General features: G+C 40.2%; 1 protein-coding gene across 1 annotated transcript; it reads left to right on the forward strand.

Annotated features, from left to right (window-relative positions):
- The first annotated feature begins 72 nt into the window (after positions 1 to 72).
- On the forward strand, positions 73 to 9,443 carry ppp1cab (protein phosphatase 1, catalytic subunit, alpha isozyme b). The gene is made up of 7 exons (XM_050059522.1): positions 73 to 461; positions 1,611 to 1,742; positions 3,039 to 3,269; positions 3,705 to 3,809; positions 6,120 to 6,343; positions 6,984 to 7,118; positions 8,579 to 9,443. The coding sequence occupies exons 1-7, from the start codon at positions 407 to 409 to the stop codon at positions 8,672 to 8,674; spliced, it is 978 nt and encodes a 325-aa protein (XP_049915479.1). The 5' UTR covers positions 73 to 406; the 3' UTR covers positions 8,675 to 9,443.
- Positions 9,444 to 22,642: the final 13,199 nt, after the last annotated feature.

Consider the following 22,642-nt stretch of genomic DNA (forward strand, 5'->3'; position numbering starts at 1 on the left):
GAGCGTAGGGACAGGCAGACCTTTTCCGTTGAACCTCGCTTTGAGCTAACGCTCATCTAGCCTTTTTTTTTTATCGATGGCATGGTGCTAGTGGCTACGGCAGAGAGATCGTTGTCACGAGAAAATACAAATTCTTTAAGTTAATTCGTTTATTTAATGGAAAGTAGTTGACTGAGGCGAATTTCTGAAGTACATGAGAGCCATTACATCTTTAACAATTCAGCACCAAGCCTCACATTTTGAGGTTGCCGATTCTGCCCCAAGGTTAGCTAAGTTAGCTAGCGGGCTAACGATAGCCGATTAACGCTAAACTAGTTGAGCTAACGGTAACTCGCAAGCCAGTTAACAGTAACTAAGTCTTGAATTCGTAGGAGTGATTAGAAACCGACCAAAATAGAGGAATAGCATGGCCGAAGCCGATAAGCTGAACATCGACTCCATTATACAACGTCTACTGGAAGGTAAGGCAGTATTTCGCTCGATATTTATTCACCGAGGTAGCCATTTTAGCTAAAAGAGGCTAGACAACGATAGCCACCTATGCTGTGCTACCCAGAGTTCATCTCTTGCTTGTAGCTAACAAAACAGGCTATTGACCGCCAGTTATGTTCGGTCAGGAGCATCCGTATCACAGCAAATTAACGTCTTGCAGCCATTGTTCATGTTTATATTTATGTTTTACTCTGCCAGAGAAAGTATCCACACATAATATATTGTTTGAGTCGTCGTTGACCTGAAGTTATCGCGTAGAAAATGGAGCAATGTACATATATTTGCAAGTTATTGGTCCATAACGTACCTTGCTAAAGGAATGCTTGGACGAAATTTACTTTTCTTGGGAGTCAAATGCTTTTTGGATGCAAAGTCAAAAGATAATTACCCACCGAAACGGAACCTGAAATCATTTGAATGCATTACTGTATATCATCAGGTGGCATTGTTTTAGTTAGTACATCGAGGCCCTGAAGGTTTTTTTTTTTTTTGCTTTATATGTACACCCAAAGGAGTAAGGGCGGGCTCAGTTGTAATTCAGAAAATACCCTTTATCAAAGTAATAGCAGTCTGGGTGATTTTTAGAAATTGAGTCTTCAATTTTTGCTCTTTATGGGCCAGCTCCAAGATATGTCTCTAAAAAACTCCAGAGCCTGTTTTTCTGTTCCTTGGCTGAATTTAGTGGCATTGTAGAGCACCAAAAATTACTGCCAAACAACTGAGCATCATCATTTTTAAATTCTGAAATTTCCATTGTAAACACATGCATCTGCAGTATCACATTCCTTTTCTCCTTCCAAAGCTCTTTTATATAATCATGATAGCTCAAATGTGCAAAGAGTCCATGACTGAAGACTAAACAGTGTGCACACTACACATTAACATGTGCCAACTGTCCATGGCAGTCTGCCTTAAATTTCTCAGAACATGTGAATTCTATTTTGGGTGTTTTTTTCCCTTTAATCCATAACCTCGCTTCACTGTTCTTTCAGAAACACTGTCATAATTTCAGCTCATATTTTTGCACACTGTTTGAATGACTGATGAGTATGATTAATACACTCTGCTTTGTTTCCAGTGTGCGATTTCTCACTCTTGTTGCATTTTTCCCCTCACAGTGAAGGGCTCCAGACCTGGCAAAAATGTTCAGCTGACAGAGAACGAAATCCGTGGTCTCTGCCTCAAATCCCGGGAGATCTTCCTCAGCCAGCCAATCCTGCTTGAACTTGAGGCGCCCCTCAAGATTTGTGGTGAGGCTTAGTCGTGTTCTTTAGAGTCAGGGGAATTCTCTAGTGCGGTCACATTGCATTTACAAACACTCTTTAGATGGCTGTTGTTGCTAAAAGTGCTGGACCATAATGAGAAAGCATATATTCATATTATTAGGGGTGGCAGTCTCTAGGCACTTTATGATTTGATTTAGATTCAGATGGTTATGCTGTGATTATAAAACAGTTATGTATCTTGAAGCATCAAAACTGTTTTTCTCAATTTGTGACTACTTTTAAAACAGGCTATTGCAATGAGCCACAATTAAAAGAAACAGAGGAACTTACTTCCATTGTCTTTTCTTAATACAGTAGTAAGAACAAATGATAGAGATCTATGCCTGTATTTCCTCCAACTCTTTGTGGAAACATGAAATATGGTTTGCCATGTTTGTTGTGTTCCCTGATATTTAAATTTAGTGTGATACTTGCATACAGTGTGCCTCTTGTCCAGGTCCCTCCTCCCTTCAACTTCAGAAAAGCTAAAATGCTTTCAAAATGCTTTCATTCTTTTCAAGTCAGGGTGCTGGTCGGGTCATATCCATCAGTGGTTGCTCACACTCAGCCATCTTTACCAAAACTCAAGAAGTAGTCTATCCTAGAGCATAAAAATGATGCACATGTTTACATCAGCTGCGTTATGTTTCATCATTTATTTGGTTCAGTTGAAAGGAACATACAGTCTGGTCTTATAAAGTTATGACAGGAGAGAATTGAGTTTTACATTTCTAACAACTGACTTTTTTTGCATCGAAGCGTAACCTTCCAAGAGAGAATTGTGATGCATCACACCTACTAGTTATAAAGTGCATGGCTGTGACCTTGCCACATAATTACACAACTACAGTGATGAGCTGATAAAACTGGCTTGCCAGTGCAGTGCTGTTTTGCACTTCAAGTCTCCCTGGAGCTGCCCTCCTGTGTTACACTGCTGATGCCACTTAATGAGGAAGGGTAGTTTAAAGGAACAGTCTGTAAATTGCGGGAAGTGGCCAAGTTTGCAGTGCGATGAGATTCACCACCATCCTTGCACTAAATGCAAGCTTGCATATGTAGTCTCATCACCACAAAAAACAAGTCAAGCAACACCAAAATAACCATATTCATTTAAACTAATGCAAGGCCAATTGTGGTATTAAGTGCTGTTAATTTGCAGGGTGACAAGTATTGTCGTACCTCTATCTCTCACCTTTTGTTGTGCATATATACACACAGCATGATAATCCCACTTTTTACCAACACTGCCTGTTGCGTCTCTTTTACTTCTCCTCTCACCAGGTGATGTTCATGGGCAGTACTATGATCTGCTGAGGCTGTTTGAATATGGGGGCTTTCCACCAGAGAGCAACTACCTGTTCCTGGGGGACTATGTAGACAGAGGCAAGCAGTCCCTGGAGACCATCTGCCTGTTGCTGGCGTACAAGATCAAATACCCAGAAAACTTTTTTCTGCTGAGAGGAAACCACGAGTGCGCCTCCATTAACAGAATATATGGCTTCTACGATGAGTGTAAGTCATGTGGCACACGTACAGACACAAACAGACGTTAATATTCCCTCTACTATCAACACTTGCCAGCAGTTTGCTAAAGATATAAGCCCTACCCTGCAGGCTTTTGCATAGTCAAGTTAATGCAGTTATTGGTCTTTAATCTTTTCAAATGTTTAAACTAAAAAAAAGAAGTAAAGAGTTGACATAAAAGTGAAACTGACTTATTTGTAGTAACAAAAGCCACAATGCAGATAAGCTCTCAGTACACCAGGCTTCAGTCTAAGGAGCACCTTAAGGCAGTATGAGCAGTGATTAATCACATGCCTTTCTCTGCTGCTCACAGAGCCAGGTTTATAGAAAATATTGTGTTTCTGATGTAATAGGTGCAGCTGTTAAGATTTTATTGGTCTCAAGATAAGATTGTGACCAAGTAATTGTGGTTTCCTCCCACAGGTAAGAGGCGATACAACATTAAGCTGTGGAAGACCTTCACTGACTGCTTCAACTGTTTGCCTGTTGCAGCCATTGTTGATGAGAAGATCTTCTGTTGCCATGGAGGTATCCTCATCAAACAGTTTATTTGGCATCTGTCCAGAATGCACACACACTAACTTGTCTCTGCACTGTGGTTACTGTCAACATTATGGTCAAAGGCCTGTAGAGCTATGTGTGATCTTAATTTCTTGTTTTGAGTATATTTGCATATTCTTGGCTATAGAGCTCTTTTAATATCTTACATGTTATCACACCTACAGTTCTACTTCTGTCCAGTACAGTTACTGCCATGTAAGCACTAGCACAGTTCATGTGTCTTACAAATTAGGCTACATTTACATTACAAGCAAATGTAGAGGGTGATGTGGGCACAGAAATCTGATTTATTCCAATCCGCTCTGGGCCACTGTCATGTGTGTTCCTAAATCTGGTGTATATCCAATCCATTGTTCTGAAGGGACGTTTATCCACAGACAGAAGCACATGGCTAATTATAATGCAGAATGATGTCATAGGACCTTCCGATTATGGCGAAGGCTGGACCCCCCCTTCTTGGCCTCTGATCAGCTAGTACTGGCTTACTGGTGTTTGCATTCCCTTGCTCTGACCTCATCCTCAACATATGACAAATTCTCATGACTATTGCAGCTCTATGTTGCTCATCTTTTCCCATTTGTCATTTTTGTCAAGCTAACACGGCTCGACTAATTGATTTACAGATGGTCATTTTGTGAGTGAAGTATACTTTTGAGCCCTTTAACGTGAACATAGCCTTAATATACTGTAAGGTGTCATTTCCTCTGCATGGTTCAGCTCAAATGAACACAGTTTTGGTACCTGGTCGTTTTCTCTATGTTGTTATCCACTGCAGATAGTACCCCCTCAGTGTAGGCCAGATTCTCAGCTAATCACCATAACGACAATGTGTGAAAATTGCGTTACATCATCTTTGATGTGACACACTCGCTGAGTCCATTCATCTGCAACTCAAGAGAGGAACGTCTGATACTTTATCAATTGTGCGGTGTAGATTGTGGGCTGCCTTTTTTTAAAAAAAAAAAAATCTGGGTTGAGTGAATAAAATAATTTTGGTTGCTGTTGACAGTAGCTTGGCTATAAAGAAATTTCGGGTTTGTTCAGGCTGTCCCACGTCACCTTCTAGTGATGACTGTCTCTAATCAGTCTGTAGTCAGCAGTGCTTTACCTCCACTTTCACTTTTCACTCAGCTTGCTTGGAACATGGGCCGAGCTGGTACAAGAAAAAGCAACTGGTTCTATCCACATCTTAAAAACCAAAAAAGAGCGAGCCAAGTTCAGTAGAGTCATGTGGTACTATGGGGTGGAAATGCAGAATAAGTGAGCTGATAATGGTCTTAAACAACTGCAAAATTCAAAGAAATGCTTCAGTCGATCGCTCACAAAATACCCAGCCCAAAAAGAAGCTGAATTTAAAGGAGCAAATCTCAAAGTGCAGACGTCTTGACAAAAAGAACTAAACATGTAAAGGCAGACAGTGCTGATTAAACACATTTGATGACAAAAAGAATGAAACGAGCGCAAATGTAAATAACAGATGCGATTCATTTTGTTTTGCAGTACTTGTAATACAGAACATGGCATAATAAAATGGGCCTAAAGGGTCCGACAACGTGACACCAACAGCCAGACACGGCTATCTCAAGTCTGTGAGACCCGCCACGCAAAATATGTAAACAGGCACTGATAATCATGAGGGCAAACACCACCTCCCTCTTCAAACTTATTAAGTTACATAAGAGAGGACACACAGAACGGATATTGTATGTTTGTCAGAGTTTTTCATCTGTTGAGCACACTGTGGTTAAAGCCCAAAGCCATCATTTTTTGATCATGTAAATGTTAAGAAGATATACACAACTGAAAGTTAGAGCTGTTTTTTTTTGGTTCCAGTGGGTTATTATTTGAAGGGCGTCCATGAAATACTGAAAAATGTCCCATCAGTTTTCCAGAAAAAGGTGACAACTTCAGATGTATTGTAATGTTTGCCCATCATCCCAAACTGAAAGATAATCAGTTAACAATTATATAAAACAACAAAACCGCAACAAATCTTCTCATGTGAGAAGCTGCAAATATGTAATGTTTGGTATTTTTTCTTAAAGGTGACTCATATGATTATCAAAATGGTCGCCAATTAATTTTCTGATCATCGACTGATTGTTTAAGCTCTTAAAATGCATGTACAGGCCCGATTTCCCTTTGTGTTTCAACAAGCGTAACAGTAAAAGTAAATTAATAATATTTGTGTCAATATTTTATGCCTCGGGTGAATTTTAAACCCAGTATGTTTTTCTGCTGTCTAACATTTACCTGTTCTTCATTGAACTTCTCCAGGCCTGTCCCCAGACCTTCAGTCCATGGAGCAGGTGCGAAGGGTCATGCGTCCCACTGATGTGCCTGACCAGGGCCTCCTCTGCGACCTGCTGTGGGCCGACCCGGACAAAGATGTGCTGGGCTGGGGTGAGAACGACCGTGGTGTCTCCTTCACCTTCGGCGCCGATGTGGTCACAAAGTTCCTCCACAAACACGACATGGACCTCATTTGTCGGGCCCATCAGGTAAGTGCACAGGCTTGATCCTAAGGTTGTAGATGTAGGAATAAAAGACGGGAGAGATAAAGAAAAAAGTGAATAAATTAAAAGGTAAGACGCCCCACTTCTCTACATTGGGTTAAACCACCAAGAGTTGGGTGTGGAACTGAGGCATGTCGTTATGGGATGGCATCTCGAGCAGTTTTACAGAGATGATGAGAAGAGTAGTTTTACTAAGGTGGATGGTTACCAGGTCTTTTTTATGGTTTTATTTTTCCTGCAGTATTTTGTGTTGTGAATCTTTGCTCCTCCTTTTCACAAACTACTTTTGTAGTTGACACGAGTACTTTTATCAAACGAGTGTGTCCAGCTGTTAGTGAATATTTGAAGAAAAGTGAGGTGGAACTGCTGAAATACTTGGATAGCCCCATGGCAACTTCAGCACAGTTGGATTTCAGCCCAGATTTACTGATAACCAGGTAGGCAGTTCAAGTGACAGCGCTGTGTTTATGATGTATACGTCCTCTGTTTATAAAATGCTGTCAGTGAATTACAGTTAAGTTCTGTTTTTGTCCTCTGTTTATATTATTTAGGTGAAAAACAAATGTTTGAAGTTACCCTGACTCCGTGCCAACAACTTGCTAACCTGTTGTTAATCTGTTGTCAGGTGGTTGAGGACGGATATGAGTTCTTTGCAAAGAGGCAGCTAGTGACGCTGTTCTCAGCCCCAAACTACTGTGGTGAGTTCGACAATGCTGGAGCCATGATGAGCGTAGACGAGACCCTCATGTGCTCATTCCAGGTAAGCAAGAGATCAGTGAGGTCACTTAGACCCCTTTGCACCTTGCATTAAAATGCGTCTTATATCCAGATTTTATCTAGATACAATAACCTGATTACATTTACACCTGGTATTCAGGGTTGCTAAAGGGCCCTTTAAAAAGTCTTGAAATGACTTAAACACACATTTACTAATGAAAGGCCTTAAAAAGTATATAAACTTAAGTAAAATATACTTTATCTGAACATCCCTAGTAGCTTTCTTTGTTATACATCTCAGAGCAAGTCAGGAAGAATAGCAATGTTGATGAGGATGAAACAAGCCTACCTGATAGGGCTGTGCCATATCATCTCGTTCACGATAATATCAGTATAATTTTTAATATCGTGAAAAATTCACATCGTGATACTTGCAATATTTTGACTTGTTGACATATTGACGTCATACTGTTACCCATGGCAGCAACAAGCACGGCTGAAAGCGAAATTATTACAGACTCCGCGGTGGTCCCAAGAAGAGCAGCAGTTTCAGTAGTGTGGAATAAACTGTGGCGTCCTGAATGTTTTACAAACAGCCCCGGACTTCTCAGACTCTTTTAGCGAGTTACCACAAGTTACCCTCTTTGCAGAGGTAACTCATTCAGCGGCTCCTCCAGCAGCAGCACCACAGCAGCTCTCCCTCTCCTCTCTCGCCGTGCGCATACGAGAGACCCTGTCATCTAATATAGATCTCAGGGGACCTTTTTTGTATTTGGGAGCTGTTTAAATGTGTCATTTGTGGTAGATTTTATTTTGTTGAACTATTAATATTCTATACAGAATCTGAATCTCACTCTGAGTCACTGTTGTTGTTCACAAACTAAAGAAATGAGAGATCGTTTTTGTTTAGTTTTTACTCAGTGTTTGAAGGCAAATTGTAAAACTATATTACTTGTTTAAATTCTATTTTCTTAAATTGATGATATATTTTTTTTTTTACTAATTTGTCATATCGCCAAGAATATCGTTACCAGAGAAATACCCTGAAATATCGTGATATTATTTTAGGGCCATATCGCCCACCCCTACTACCTGATTGTAAAGACCGTGACTGACAGGAATATTTTAGGGATGAAGGAGACATTGCAGTATTGTTGGCATCTGATTAGAGAGACCACTGATCACTCTGCAGCTTCACCCTCAGGTGCGGGAGAGCTGCTGCTGCTAGTTGAATGTGGAGTAAAAACACAATTGGGTTTACAGTTCAACAAGGTCACAGTGCATCCCTGAGCACGTCTGGAGGTGGTCTCACAAAATGTGGTCAATTTGTTTTGGGTGCATTTGTACCTGTAGTTTCATGTGGTCAGGCGCTATCAAATTGCAGTCTGGATCACCCAAAATGCACTTTAATGCAAGATGTAAAGGGGCTCTAATAACATGTCAAAATGTGAACATTTTTGTTGTTGATTTTTGCTCAGTTTAATCATTTTTTCCTCTTTACAGATTCTCAAACCTGCAGACAAGAAGCTCTTCTATGGGGGTGGAGGGGGCATGGGCACTGGCCGCCCAGTTACTCCCCCAAGGAAAGCTAAGAAATGACACCAGTAGTTTGCCCTCGACCTCCAACCCACCCCCTCCTGCCCTCTCTACCTCTCTTCTCCTTTCTTTCACCAAACAGCCAGAAATCAAACCTATACCCAGGGCTTTTTTCCTTTTTTATCTGTACTTCTTAAAACATTTAATGTTACGAATTGTCTGAGTGAGTGCGTGCGTGCGCAGACGACAAACACGCCTCGTCTGCCGGTGAGCATTAAAATCATGTGTGCACGTGTACATTTTGTGTGAGAGTATTAGAGATTTATACTTTCCCTCTCTCTTACCACTCCTCCCGTGGAAAGGTTGAAACCACAGTGTCTGTCTGTACAGTAATTTTGACTGAAAAAGCAGGGTTTGGGAGACGGTGGGAGATTGCTGACATGATGAATTTAGCAGCAAACCCCTGCCAGCAGGTGGCGTGTGTGTACTTGTGGAGGGGGGAAGTATTTTGTTTTCCCTGTCCTCTGTACTGTAAAATCTCAAAACACAGGTGTGTGCATGTGTGTGCGAGCGTGCATGCTGTGTCTTGCCTATCTGAGCGTGGCGTCTCGGTATCCTTGAACAGGAAGGAACATGTCACCTTGTCTCAGACGAGCAAGCACATGCTTACCCACACAAACACACACACATATGACTCTTCAGATTCATATGAGCCAGAGCTGTAAAAACCCCATACAGTTTAGGTTTGTACAGATTTGATTACTTGAAAGAGATTTTTTGTGAATTCGTTTTGTAGTCTTTCATCAAGTTGACCAATAAAGCGAGAATCTGAGCTGCAGTGTCTGTCATTTTTACTGTAATCCTGTTTCTGCTATGTGATGTAAACAAGTGGATTTGAAGTTAATCCCCTGCAAATGGCTGTTTGTACAAATGGTTACCAGTCCTCGCAGTAGTTTCACCAGTTTATAGGATTCAGTTGTTTAAACTCTAATTGTTATTATGAAATAATGAAATGCATCTGGCGCCTTTTCGCAATGATACTTTATTTCAGGGCACTTCCATTTCATCACAAATTTAAAACAGTTTGCTGGAATAAAAGGAAAACCTAAAGTAAATTGTTCTTAGATGCAGGATGAAATGAACTTTATCTATTATTAAGATGGGCTTTGAAGGCGCATCAGATTGTTTTAGGCCTGCTATTTATGATAATTTTCATTATTGATTAATCTGTCCATTATTTTCTCAATTAATTGATCAATCATTAGGTCTGCAACATATTAAAAAATAGTGAAAAATGGCCGCCACGCTCTCCTAAACAGAATAGAAAAGAAAGCCTCCATTGTCATTGCACAGGAACAAAAGGATGCTACATATACAACGAAATAGCGGGGGCTACTTCTACATCAAATTACTAATTACCAAATCTTAACATTGAGTTAACTATCATGTAAGACAATGAAAAAGGCAAACCCTCACATTTGAAAGCTGGAACCAGCAAATGTGTTTGGCATCTTTGCTTGAATTATGACTTTTGCAATAACATGATCATCAAAATATTTTTTCTGTTGCTCAACTAATAATCAACTGATTAAAGATTTTTTTTAAATTCAGTTATACAAGTACCATCATGTGAAATGCTTTCTTCAGAAGGCTCCGTTACAGAGAAACCTAAATATAAAAAGATGTATCAAATATAATAAGTACGAATTACAAATACGAGCACGCTCTGTGTTCATGCTACAGCTGGCACGGTATCAGATTTTCACTACACAGTTATCGCGGACAAAAGAGTTCCCGATAACAATACTACTGTGATATCTCTAGAAAAATTGGAGGGGGAAAAAAGAAATTGGTCAAATCAAAAAATCTTCCAAATTTTTGTGTCGTCAAATACATGGCACTCAAAATGAGCGTGCAAGGAGGTGGAGAGAGAGTCTGTACCCATAACTGTACAAAATTATACAAAAAGAGCAATTACACTTAATGGACAGTGAAAAGGAAAGAAACAAACGCTTTAATAGTCACAGGCTTATGTACACAATATTATAATGTGTGTAGTAATATGGTGTAAATATTTCATTTTTAAATATGGTATCGAAAATACCAGTAATATCCCAACAGCTCTAGTTCTAGCACTCACACACAACCTCATGGACACTTGTCACTAGTGCGTGTATGTGTAATTCTATCTGTGTGTGTCTTTCTACAAGGTTTGGTCATGTTACATGAATCTGTTTAAAGGTTATGGGCCTTTTTGTTACAGGCAACTCTTACTAGGCAGATTTGTATATTTAAGTTTCAGCTCGAGATTATCTCATGGTTTTTCTTTTGTCTTTGTTTGTTCATATTCTTGTTTTTACTTATTTCATACTTGTTTAATATTGACCTCATTGGTTCTCCACACAGTATGTCCTAACTTGAACTCGGTTACATTATGTTTTAAAAATGGTATAAAATTGATTTTAATATACTGTGTCCCTGACTAAAAAGATTTTGGTCAAATAGTAAGTTAAAAAGATCTTTAGAGGCAACAACCTGACTCAAGGGTGTTTAGTTTCACCTGAATTGTCTGAATATGTTTAACTGTTCACCACAGGGAGGCGCTGCTGAGTTCCTTTGACTCCTCAAGTCAGAAGAGCCACATAACGATGGGACAAAAGCACTGTAGAGCTTTAGTTAATAAAATGCTTTTTCCTTTCCAAGGGATAGTTAACATTTCAAAAGTACTAAATTTATGACAACAAAATAAAAATGGTGGCTGCAGTAGTCACAACATGTTGTACGTTGTCGAAACTCCATTAATAATTTTGTATCAGTTTAATTTTTCTTTTCGAAATAAGTGTAATATTGCCCTTCTGCTACTACACAGTGGCTGTTGAAAACGGTGTCCCTCTTGTCGTCCCTCATTCTATATTTATCAAAAAAGGATCCCGTTTCTTTCTTAGGCATTTCTCTGGCTCTTTTTGCATTCATTCGTCTTCCTGTCATCAACACTCTTCTTCAAGACGCTCTGTCTATCATTTAGCCTTCCTTTTACAGGACCAATGAGGTGAGAGGTGAAGGGTAGAGTGAAAGGGGGTTGGGTTTAGATTTAAAAAAGCAGAAACCTTTTAAATTGAAATTGATTTTCTGTAATTCCATGTCCTGTAGTTTGGTATGAATCATTCTGTTTCAAAATCTAACAAGTCCAATAAGGTGAAAGGTGAAGGGCCTACAGTATGTTTTACCCAAAAAAATACAAATGTATTAGAGATTAAGAACCCAGTTACCCATTCATTTCATTATGTTTCGCTGCAGAAACAACTGTTACCTCTTCCGAACCTGCGCAGAATATTATGGCCAAGACTAAAAGATCTTTACGAGGCAAAAATATTCAGGCCACAACTGTGCTTGTGACAGAAATCATATTCTTGCTGCAAACCTGATATCTGTTGGCCATTGGGTGCCCCAGCATTTCTCATTCTACTGCAGGAGTACAATCCTGTGTACATTTATAGCAAGACGACAGACTTGAAGACTTAAAGTTGCTCTCAGTCGTCACAATTTGTCACTTGCTACCGGGTCTCAGATTCGTACTGCGGCACTTCTATGGGATTATGTTTCCAAATTTTGTGCTGGTCAGTGAGTCTCGAGGACACAACTGTGACCTTGTTTCTGCTGTCTGTAGGTTAGAAAAGGGTGGAAATCAAGCTTTGGTAATCATATGTTACGGGGTGCAATCCATTTTTGTGGCTGCAACATGTCCATCAGTCATAGCAATGAACCTCTGAATAGTGTCTTGGTTAGATAAGAGTACTCAAAATAGACGAGACATTGAAGATGTAGTAAATTTCAAAGAGTTCATCTTTCAGATGATACTAAATACTGTACATACTAGTTTGTACAGCTATGCTGGCCTAAATACTAAGATGTGTAAGTTATGACTGCTATAATGAAACAGGAGGATATTGTCCAAACCTTTCAAATCTGTGCAGCCTTCTGTTTCTGAAACGTACTTTGATGGTCTATCATATTAACATAAAGCTGTTTTCACTTGTGAAATATAATCCTTTTAATAGATGGAACTCAGTAAATCTGTTGTAAGGCTGACAGTGTGATGTACAGTGCGTGTGCGTTGAGGGCTTGATGTCTTCATCAGAGGTGAAGAAGGAGCCCTCAAACAAGTATTTTTACTTCCAAAAACCAACAACTCAAGTACAAGAAAAATAAGCACCCTGGATCTCTTTGAGATGTATGAAAATAAGTCAAGGGTCCTTTGCAGCGACCACAACACCCTCCAGCTGGAAAATATGGTGATAGAACTGCATATGAAAAAGCTCACAGTGGAGAGGAATAAGAAGACAGACCTGGGGCAAAAAATTGACCAACACAAGAAAAATCTTCAGAGAGTTAAGTCAAAGAAAGTCGGCAAGGTGACGGGTGTGAAAGTGGTCTCCTCCCCAGCAATGGAGACACCTGGTCAACATGTGGAGGTCAGGCATTCAGCTGAATACCCACTGCTTGGCAATGAGCTCGAAATGGAGGAAAAGAAGTGAGAAGTTCTCTCTGAAGAAATGACAGAGCTCCACCACCAGCTCCAAAAAAAGAGGGCCTTGAGGCAGAGGCCAAAGCAACTGAGGCTGTTGATGTTGTAGACGAACTTCTGCAGAAACTGGAGAATATGCACAGCATCTTGGATGAGCATTCAGTTACAACACAGATGCTCGATACTGAGCTTAAACAAAGGTGGGAGGCCTACAGGAGGAAAGGCAGCTGAGCCAGTACCTATAGAAGGAAAAACAATCAGTGGCCCAAGCAGAGGCTGACAAATCTGGGGTAGTCAACGTTGTAGAGGCACTTTGCAAAGCACAGTAGATGTAAAGGGTCCTCAAGGTGCCAGAGAGGAACTCTGACACTCAACAGAATGAAGAGGAGCATCAAGAGCATGGCCATCAGACACATAGCAGAGAAGATGGACAGGGTGGTCTCCGTCAGGAAATTGTGGAGCTGCTCCAGAAGCAAAATGACCCGAGGGTGCAGAACGAGATGGTCTTAGTGGCTTTGAGATCCTGGAGACTCTTTGCCAAGACTGTGCCGAGATAAAAAGTCTCCAGTGAGCATTCAGTTAAAAGGCAGGCTCTTGCCACCCGGCTGGAAGTGAAAGAAAAGACGCAGAAAGGTCTCTGGCAGGACATATTGTGACTCATTCAAATGCATGAGAAGGAGATGGAGCTGAGGGCCGGGGCAGACATGGACAAATTAGAGGCCATTGAAGTTGGGGAGGCATGGCAAGGGTGCTCAAGGTCCCAGGAAGGTAAAGCAAGGTCCACTGCCAAGACAGTGACACCAAGAGAGAAGTGAAGACCTGCCAACTGACCACTGATCCCCTTCATTCTGTGTTTCTTAACTCTTTACTTGTTTTTTCTTGAATTAAAAAACATAAAGTCGCTGACCTTGAATTAAGATAGCATAGATCAGCCCTTCATAATTATTTATAACCTGTGACTGCATATGTAACAGATATTTTACCTTGTGTGTGGCAATCAGGTGTGTTGAAAAGACAACACGCGCTCTTTTTTTATTTATCAGATCTGAGGCAAAACGATCAGCTCCCGATCAAACACACTTAAGCTGTGTACTGCTGTTGTTGCTAAAGAACGGCTTGTGTTGTGAACTGTTTACTCTTTACTCGTTCTCTCTGTTCATCTCAGCGTGTCGAATTTCGGCGGTCAGTACACGGGAATCCCTCGGGTCGATGATATGATAAGCCTGAGTGACATGTCGGATGCTCCTAGACAGGATTATATTAGAGTTGTATCAAAGATAAAATAATTGACTCATTGTTTGACCTTCCACCAATGCATTTAACAATCTAGGTAGCAACTAACCGTGAAGATCTGCTTGACTGTGCCTCGCCGTCTGCTCAGCTGTGATGTGCAAATGTTACTTTTTGTTAGTGTTTGTTTTATTTGTGTCTGTTCAGAACCTGGTGGCTTAGGTTGGTTATTGTGATTTTTGTGCTGGTTTAATGTTTAAATCATTAGTGAGGCAGCCCAGAAGAAGCGCCAGAAGAAAATGTTAGCATTGTACGTTTCTGCAAACTACAGATTTGTTTCATTTGTATGTTTCATGTCATATCAGTGTTTCTAAAGTGATAAAGTAGTGGGAAGTGGAGGGGATGGTGGATGGTGTGACACCTGGGTGAGATGCTTTCCAAGCTGCACACCACTGTTCGATAGCAACAAACAACAAAACTGGTTGTTATTTAGAAAGTCACCACTGTGTTTTTAGCGGCTTTGTAGCCACCAAATCTGGGTGTTTTTTAAGCGACCCGTCTCCGTGTATATTAATAATATTAATAATATTTCTTAACTCCATTTAAAATAATGTAAGATAATGTAATGTGTCACAGACTAATACTGCCTATGCGCGAATGACAAATGGGTTCCCTGTGAAAGATTTTTAAATTATGTTAAATTAACTTTTTTAAGGCAGAGTTTGCCTCTTTATTAGGAAATAGGTGTGCACAACATACTGATACAGTCAGTTAAAAATTCATTCATTACTTTTTGTATAGGCCAAGTTGAAAATTGCAATAAATATGTGTGGTTATCACAAAATCCCATAGCACACCTTGTGCTGCAGCACACCATTTGAGAACCAAAACATAACCACACATTAAGTGCTGTTGAAGTTTCAACATATCCACTACATAATAACGTCCAAATGTAATGTAGGTACAGGCGATTGGGTTGAGTGAGGTGGCTGTAACATTTCTTGACGCCAGCTGTATTTTGCTCAAGTGATTTTAAGTTCTTGTCCCCTTTGTTAAATAACATCAAAGGATTAATGTCTCTTAGAGCTGCTTCTTGAGAAACTATGTGTTGACACCATTTCTTAATTACCCAAGCATTTTTTGCATTATATTCTGAAAAAAAATAAGTTTTGATATTGTTGCATATCGGACAACATGACAAAGATATATCTGTGATAGGCCAATACCAGCCTACCGATAAAACAGTCAGGCTCTGAACCATCCACTGAAAAAAAAAATCATCTTGAGAAGTAACTTCCTGGGATAAAAGAAGGTAAAGAAAATGTACCGCAAATGCAAGTAAACTCAATAAATAGATTTTTCAAAATGTAGTTGAGCATCTAAACTGCTTCCACAAATTTAGTCCAAAAAGTACCCACAAAACCAAAACCCAGTTAACTTGTTAGTACCCACCTCTGTGGTTCATACAATACTAGATCAAGCTCTGAAATTTGTGTAGTCTTGTAACCACTGTGCCACAAAATCCTTTTTGGGACTTCCTCTAAAATGAACATTGACTGATTCGAGGCAGCTGTAAGTCAAATTCGTACTGCAGGCGTTGCGTTTTCCGAAATAATGTCTCTAATGTAAATTAACAACAGCAGCCTCTAAAAATGCAGAGCCAAGTAAATGACACCGCGTCAGTAGAAAGAAAGCCACTTTTGATCAACAAGCTCACTTTCCCGTCGGCTCCCCCATGGTTTATATAGTACAGCCCTAAGTGTGTGGAATGGTGTGAACAACCAAGAACTCTTCGGCCCAAAGTACCACATGGATACTGATGACACTGGAGTCAAATTTGCGCTCCAACATGGGATCTTATTTTACCCCAATAGTTGAAAGTTAGACTTACGAGCCTGAGCTAAAGGTCCTGCATTCTTAAATAAAAAAGCTGCAAAGCTGTGGTGGTGCCATGCCCAGCAGCACAGTGTCACCTGGTCTATTTATATCTCGTGAGGAATTCTGGATTCAGAGACTCAGCTGCCACTTCTATTATTACTATTAGCTAATGCTGTAACAAGTACCCAGCTAACTCCGACTATGTAGCTCCTTTATCCATTGCCTTATTGCCCAGTACTAATTACGTCCTCACTGTCAATACCACGTTATTTGATTTTATGTGGCTGCTCAGTGAAAATGCGCGTTCCTAATTTATTTTGCATGTGCATAAAAAGCTAAAGAGTGTAACAGTGCTGCGGTTTATGAATGCAAGCTAGACTAAGTGTGGCTAGGATGATGCAGCTGCAGTCTGATCTCACTGCTTGCTTGCTTACTGTCTGCTTAGTTGGAGTATGTTATTTTAAAGGGAAAATGTGCTGTTTTTTTCAGTGGGGTTGTGTGAGGCACTTATCCATAGTCAGTATATTATCTACAGTGGAATGCAGATTGCATTCACCCAGTTTGGAGAAATAGAAAGCAGTACCGATGTTTTGTCAAAGACTATATCCCTGTTTAAGTGTTTCCCTTGACCTAAATCTGAATCAAACCTAATGCTAATTCCCTGGCTCCTCGTACGGTCCCATTTCCTGAGTTGTTCTGCCAACTTTACCCTTAAGTCGTAATGTGGAAACAACATGGACATTACTAAGACAATGTGCTGTATTTTGTTTCTCAGAGCATTTAAACATGTTGATAACAGTTTGAAACTTTTTATTACAAACCACTTTTGTCCTAGACTTGTTACTGCACCAGAACATCCCCTAAAACTAAAAAACATTTGCTTCACCTGACTAATGTTAATGAATAACTTTTCTAAAATCTATTTTAGGTCACTCTATGGTTACAACCTCATACCATATTACAAATTGCATATTTCATATGCCATGTTTTTGTATATATGACCTCAACTTGATACCAAACTTTTCGCAGACTTTCCTGAGTTGTCTTTCCAACTTCAGGGGGTGTTTTGCATGAATGATCCCTGTGAGGAACAAATTTTTCCAATTATTCTGACACCACATTAACGTAGGATTATCCCTAACCCTAGCCACAAGAGAGGCGCTACACATTTTTACCGGAGCAAAACGCTATTTGACGGGGAAACAGACTTAACACAACACCAGCACTGGAGCAAAGCTGTGTACCGCTGTGGATGGTAGCAGCAGCAAATGTATCGTGGCCACCCCAATAAAGGCCCACTTAAAAGAAGCGTTTTTAGGTGGCTGTAATACACCATGCTGCTGCCCCCCTCCACAGCAGTACAAGGCTTAGCTTCCGTGGCAGTACTTATGTCTGCTTCTCCAAACTGGAGCACCGACCGCCGTCTACTGTAGGTAATACACTTACTATGGATAAAGTACCTCAAACAATCACACTTAAGAAAAACAGGACTGTCCCTTTAATCAATATGTTACTTAAACATAAAAATTACATTTCCTTACTAACAAACAAGTTGTTTTCATAACATTAAATGAATGAAATGTGGCTTCCTTCACTTTATTATACCCCCACAAATTATGATAATAATTAGCTGGACAGCATACGATTGCAACCCGCAGAATGAGCTGTTAATAACAATAACCTTCTTTACGATATATGTCAGTCTTTCCTGGCCCCGCGTCTTTAACTCACAAATGTCGCCTTGTCCCTCTCACTTTGCTTGTGCCGTGCAAGTCAGCAGAGACAGACTTAGTTGCATAAGATAGCCGTGCGTACAGCTGCACTGCCACAGTACTTAACACTTGTACAGAACTGGGAACACGTATAGAGTTCACAAGTGGAGGAGGGAGGGCTTGATGGGTTAAGGCGGCACATGGTGATCCCTCAGCCTGGCACGAGGGCGTGGCATGTTAGCACCACAGTGGGAGTTGGCGGTGATGGTTGTCCTGACTTACAGGGGTTTACGCTGTAGTAGTCCCTGCACCCACAGGCCACTGACACTTCAGCAATAGACTGAGGCGGAAGTTGGAGGGGACGGGGGAGAAACCTTATCCTTCTGGGATATTGAGTTAAATGTCATTGCACTGCCCTGAGGGAGACACTGACAGGCCGACCCCTATCACAGCCCCCAAATCTCAGAGGTCAGAACGGCTGTACAACAGCTGAGGCCTGGAGAACGGCTGGGTGAAACAGAGATGGGAACACTGGCAGAACACAGTCAGAGTAAAATGTTTTATGTCTGGGAACAACATAAAGTTTATGGAACATAAAGCTAAATGCCAAAGTGATACGTTTCATCCCTTGAAGTTTAATGTACAGTTCAGCTTACTTACACATTTACAAACTGTGAGGATTGCAGGTTTTTATGAGTTTGCACACACATCATCATACTAATCATTCTTATACTATTTTGAATGCCAGTGTGATCAAAGGAAATGATTAAATACATACTCAAATTTTTCTGAATAAACACATCTTCTCAACATATTTGCGGCATAAATGTTTATATGATGAATTGCATGCATATATTATACTGGCTTTCTACTCTACTACATTATGGTTAATTCTCTGTACATGTTGGAAAAGGAAATGCCCCTCACCAGCAGGCCAGAGGGCCGGGTCAGTTGGTCACCGGCAGCTGATTGGAAACTTGAAAGCTGCCACAAAAACAACCTCCTATTTTAGGAATTCTCGGTTGAGGAGCAGCAGCAGAAGGTCACAGTTGTGTAAAGAATAGGCTAATAATAAGAAATGTATATGCTGTATATGTCCTCATAGTTGTGAACAGCAGTTAGTTACTCAAGAAGTACTAAAAATACATCTGAGGTTTAGAGCTATGAAATGTTTTTGCAAATAACAGATAGATTGTTAGTGGATTCTGGTGACTTTGAGATGAAGGCTTCAGTTCAGTTATGATAGATAGATAGATAGATAGATAGATAGATAGATAGATAGATAGATAACACAAACACAACAAAAATGAGCCGTGTCATTGCAGTATCAACATATAAAAATCATATCAATAGATCATAAGAGTCCAAAGTAACGCAATAAGCTGTAATCAATTAAAAAAGCAAGCATTTTCTCTTTTTAATTTAATTAATTTTGTAAGTAAGATATGGAAAATAATGTTTCATCTGTTTATTTACAGAAAAAATATGGACAGGCTCAATAACAGTCCATAGGGTTCCTTGTGATTAGAGAGTCACCCTTCAGCTTGACAACCTGAGTTAGGTCTTCCATTACTAGAAGCATCCATCCTGCTGGAATGTCCTTGAGCAAGTCACTGGATATTATATGTACTATTTGTTTCTCATCTTTTACCATAATCTTTCCTCTTACTATACATACATTATCAATAAACTTACATACATTAATCAGTAAAACCAACATTCCTTTATGAACTTTTTCCATAGCATGTAATTTGTTGTTAGCATAAAAGAAGAACCCAATGAAAAGCATTTTAAATCAAATGAAAATATATTACATATCAAGTCAAATTGTTGTAGAATTAGAGGGACTTTTAGCCTCTAGTTCTTCATCAGTTTTATTGGGTAATGAGGAGTCCTTCAAGCTCACACTTTGGTCGTTAACACCATGATGTGGGCCGCTGAGTTCATGTAAACTGTTTGAGTTACAAGGCAGTTGTGAAAATCACCACTTGCACTGTGGTGTAAGTTGTTGTGAATTATAAACAATTCACAACTGGATTGTAGAAGAGTGACTTTAGCAGTGATTTTCAGCTGTAAAAGAAGAAGTCCGGTGGTGAGCAGTGATAAAAAAGATTGTTAGGAACCAGCCATATTGTTACTATGATGCCCAAAACACTTTATTTATTTATTTTATAAGCAAAAACCAGGACATAAAGTCACAAAGTTCATACTATTATTATTATTTACTGTAAAGTTCTGTGTCAGTTGATTCAAACAACACATCAGCAACATGTTTTATTTTCCTATGTTGAAGTCATTACATTCTGCTCTATGTATGACCCTTGTGTAGATCATCACACTGTGGTGAATGTACTGTATCTCAGTGGCCTCTCTGATGCACACAAATCTGTTTTACTTTTCCCCTTAAGCACATTTTTTTTGATGCCTGATGGCCACACTAAGTGACACTGGCATTAATATGATACACTAGCATCAATCACAAACATACAGTATAACCGTCCTGTTAACCTCAAATTTACTGATATCTTTTGTCCTTGTAACAAAAATTATGACCCAGCTATATGTGTCAGGCACCCCAATTAAAAAAAAACAAACTAAAATAGAATAAAAAATCCCAACCCCTCAAAATCTGGAAGAAAGACCTTTTTAGTGTTTTATTCGCTTCATAAAGAAGCTCTGGCTTCTTTTTCCTGTTGTCCTCCCCAGTGGGTTTCCCAGTGTACACCTTGATATTCCAGGCATAGGCGGACAGTGCATCACGTGCTGCCCATATTTTGATACCATATTTGCCTGGTTTGTTTGCCATGTATTGTCTGTCGAAATGCAACCTGACATTCTCCCACAGCCATGTGGGGGCCTGGATTGTAAATAAAGGGTCATCACTTGACCCACTTGTCCCATGCATCCCGTGTTGCTGCAAGTTTGTCACAAAACGTATGACACAGGACAGTTTTCAAATTTCAGTGTCAGCCTTTCCAAGATGTTGCTTAGCTCTTTGACTTGAACACTCCTGCCAAAATGAGCCACCTAATGTGCAAGTAGTTTACATTACATGGCTTAATGCTCAAATGTGATCACTCCCCAGATCCAGTCTCTCTGCTTAGATTGTTCATTTTAATATTTGAAGTGACCCATACTGTTTTTGTAGGACTTTTGTTGCCTTTACTATGGTCAGCTTAAGAGTCAAAGGAAAGAAGAGGGCAGGGAGATGACAGGCAGCAAAGAGCGACTGGTTTGAGTTGAACCTGAGCCGCTGCCAAGGACTCCTTCGAGGAGCCTACATGGGGTACATAGTCTACCTGATGAACTAAAGCTTGGCCCTGACTATGCAGAATGATGTTATCATACCCCCTGACTATAGGGATTAGTTAAGGTTAGGGTAAGAAAATCAGTGGCAGAGCAGGGCCGGTCATGCCTTTGGAATAGTAGGAAGATCCGATGGCGTCATTCTGCATTATAATTAGCCATGTGCTTCTGTTTGGGGGAGTGTGTGAGTACTTTCGGAGCAATAGGCCTTTGTTTTCAGGATAACAGCCTATTGCACGAATAAGCTTTCGGTCTATTACCTCTATTAGCAGCTATTGCGGGTAGTTCTGTCAGGAGAAGAGTCAGGAGTGTTGGGGCTACGATGTAGTGCGTTAAATCGAGGACCAGTTCCTCCAAAACTTTAGGATGTCCAGGGCTATATTCCAATATCTCTGTCGGCGCCTCATGACAACTGTCACAGCATGTAGGCAAGCTGTCCTGGTTAGAAAGCATCTGACAGTTGGACCCTATTGGCTGGCGATTGGTGCAGCCTACCGCAGCAGCAGTGGTTCAGCCTTTTGTAATTTCAGTGGATCGCTCTGACACTATGATGAGTAATCTGTGCCTGTGCTGTGACGTGGAAAAATACACATGAATTCTAATATGACTGTCTGTCTCTACGCCACTCTGTAGGTCTGTATCACATGAGAGTGAAAACATAGAATTTGGACCACATTTGGTTGTAATGTGGACATAGCCTAAGTCTTTCCCACTGTCCCCAAACAGTTAAACTGGGGAGAGGGACCATGACAACTTTCCATTTCTGGAGGGTATACATGTCCCCTCTTGGAGGCTGAGAGAGAACAGAATCTTCTGGTGGTTAAAAGACAACATGACCTCGAGTGTCTTATTCTAATCAGGATCCTCTTCAACATTATCCAGACACATACTCCTCTGTCACATTTGCTGTCAAAGAGCTGTGACAAAAACTCTTAAAGAGAGATCTCACAGAGAAAGGTTCAGAGGGCTGCAGTACAAGCCTTTATAAGTTTGATCCTCCTTATGTTGTGTGAACTATCAGTGTCCTCGCAGGAAACATATCTCCCCTCCCCCATAGTGTAGGAAAACTGAGGGGTTCTCCCACTACTACAGGTATGGCTATGGCAGGTTGGCAGGTTGCAAGTGACAGTGACCTCAATAGTACCCAAAAAAACATTAACAAATGTGTGTATTTTTTCATGTTTCTCATATGTTTCAAATGGCTAAAACAGCCTTCATTGACCCCAAAGAACACAGATGGGTACAAAATGTGTACAAGAGATTAAAAATATAACATCATGTTAATTTTATGTTGACCCAGTTGCTCCCATTAAATTAGAAAAAGTCATTTTATATGAAGAAAAAAAGAAATCAAGCACTTTTTTTGAGTTGTTAAACATG

This window comes from Epinephelus moara, chromosome 13, assembly GCF_006386435.1.
Source record: "Epinephelus moara isolate mb chromosome 13, YSFRI_EMoa_1.0, whole genome shotgun sequence".
Classification (NCBI taxonomy): Eukaryota; Metazoa; Chordata; class Actinopteri; order Perciformes; family Serranidae; genus Epinephelus; species Epinephelus moara.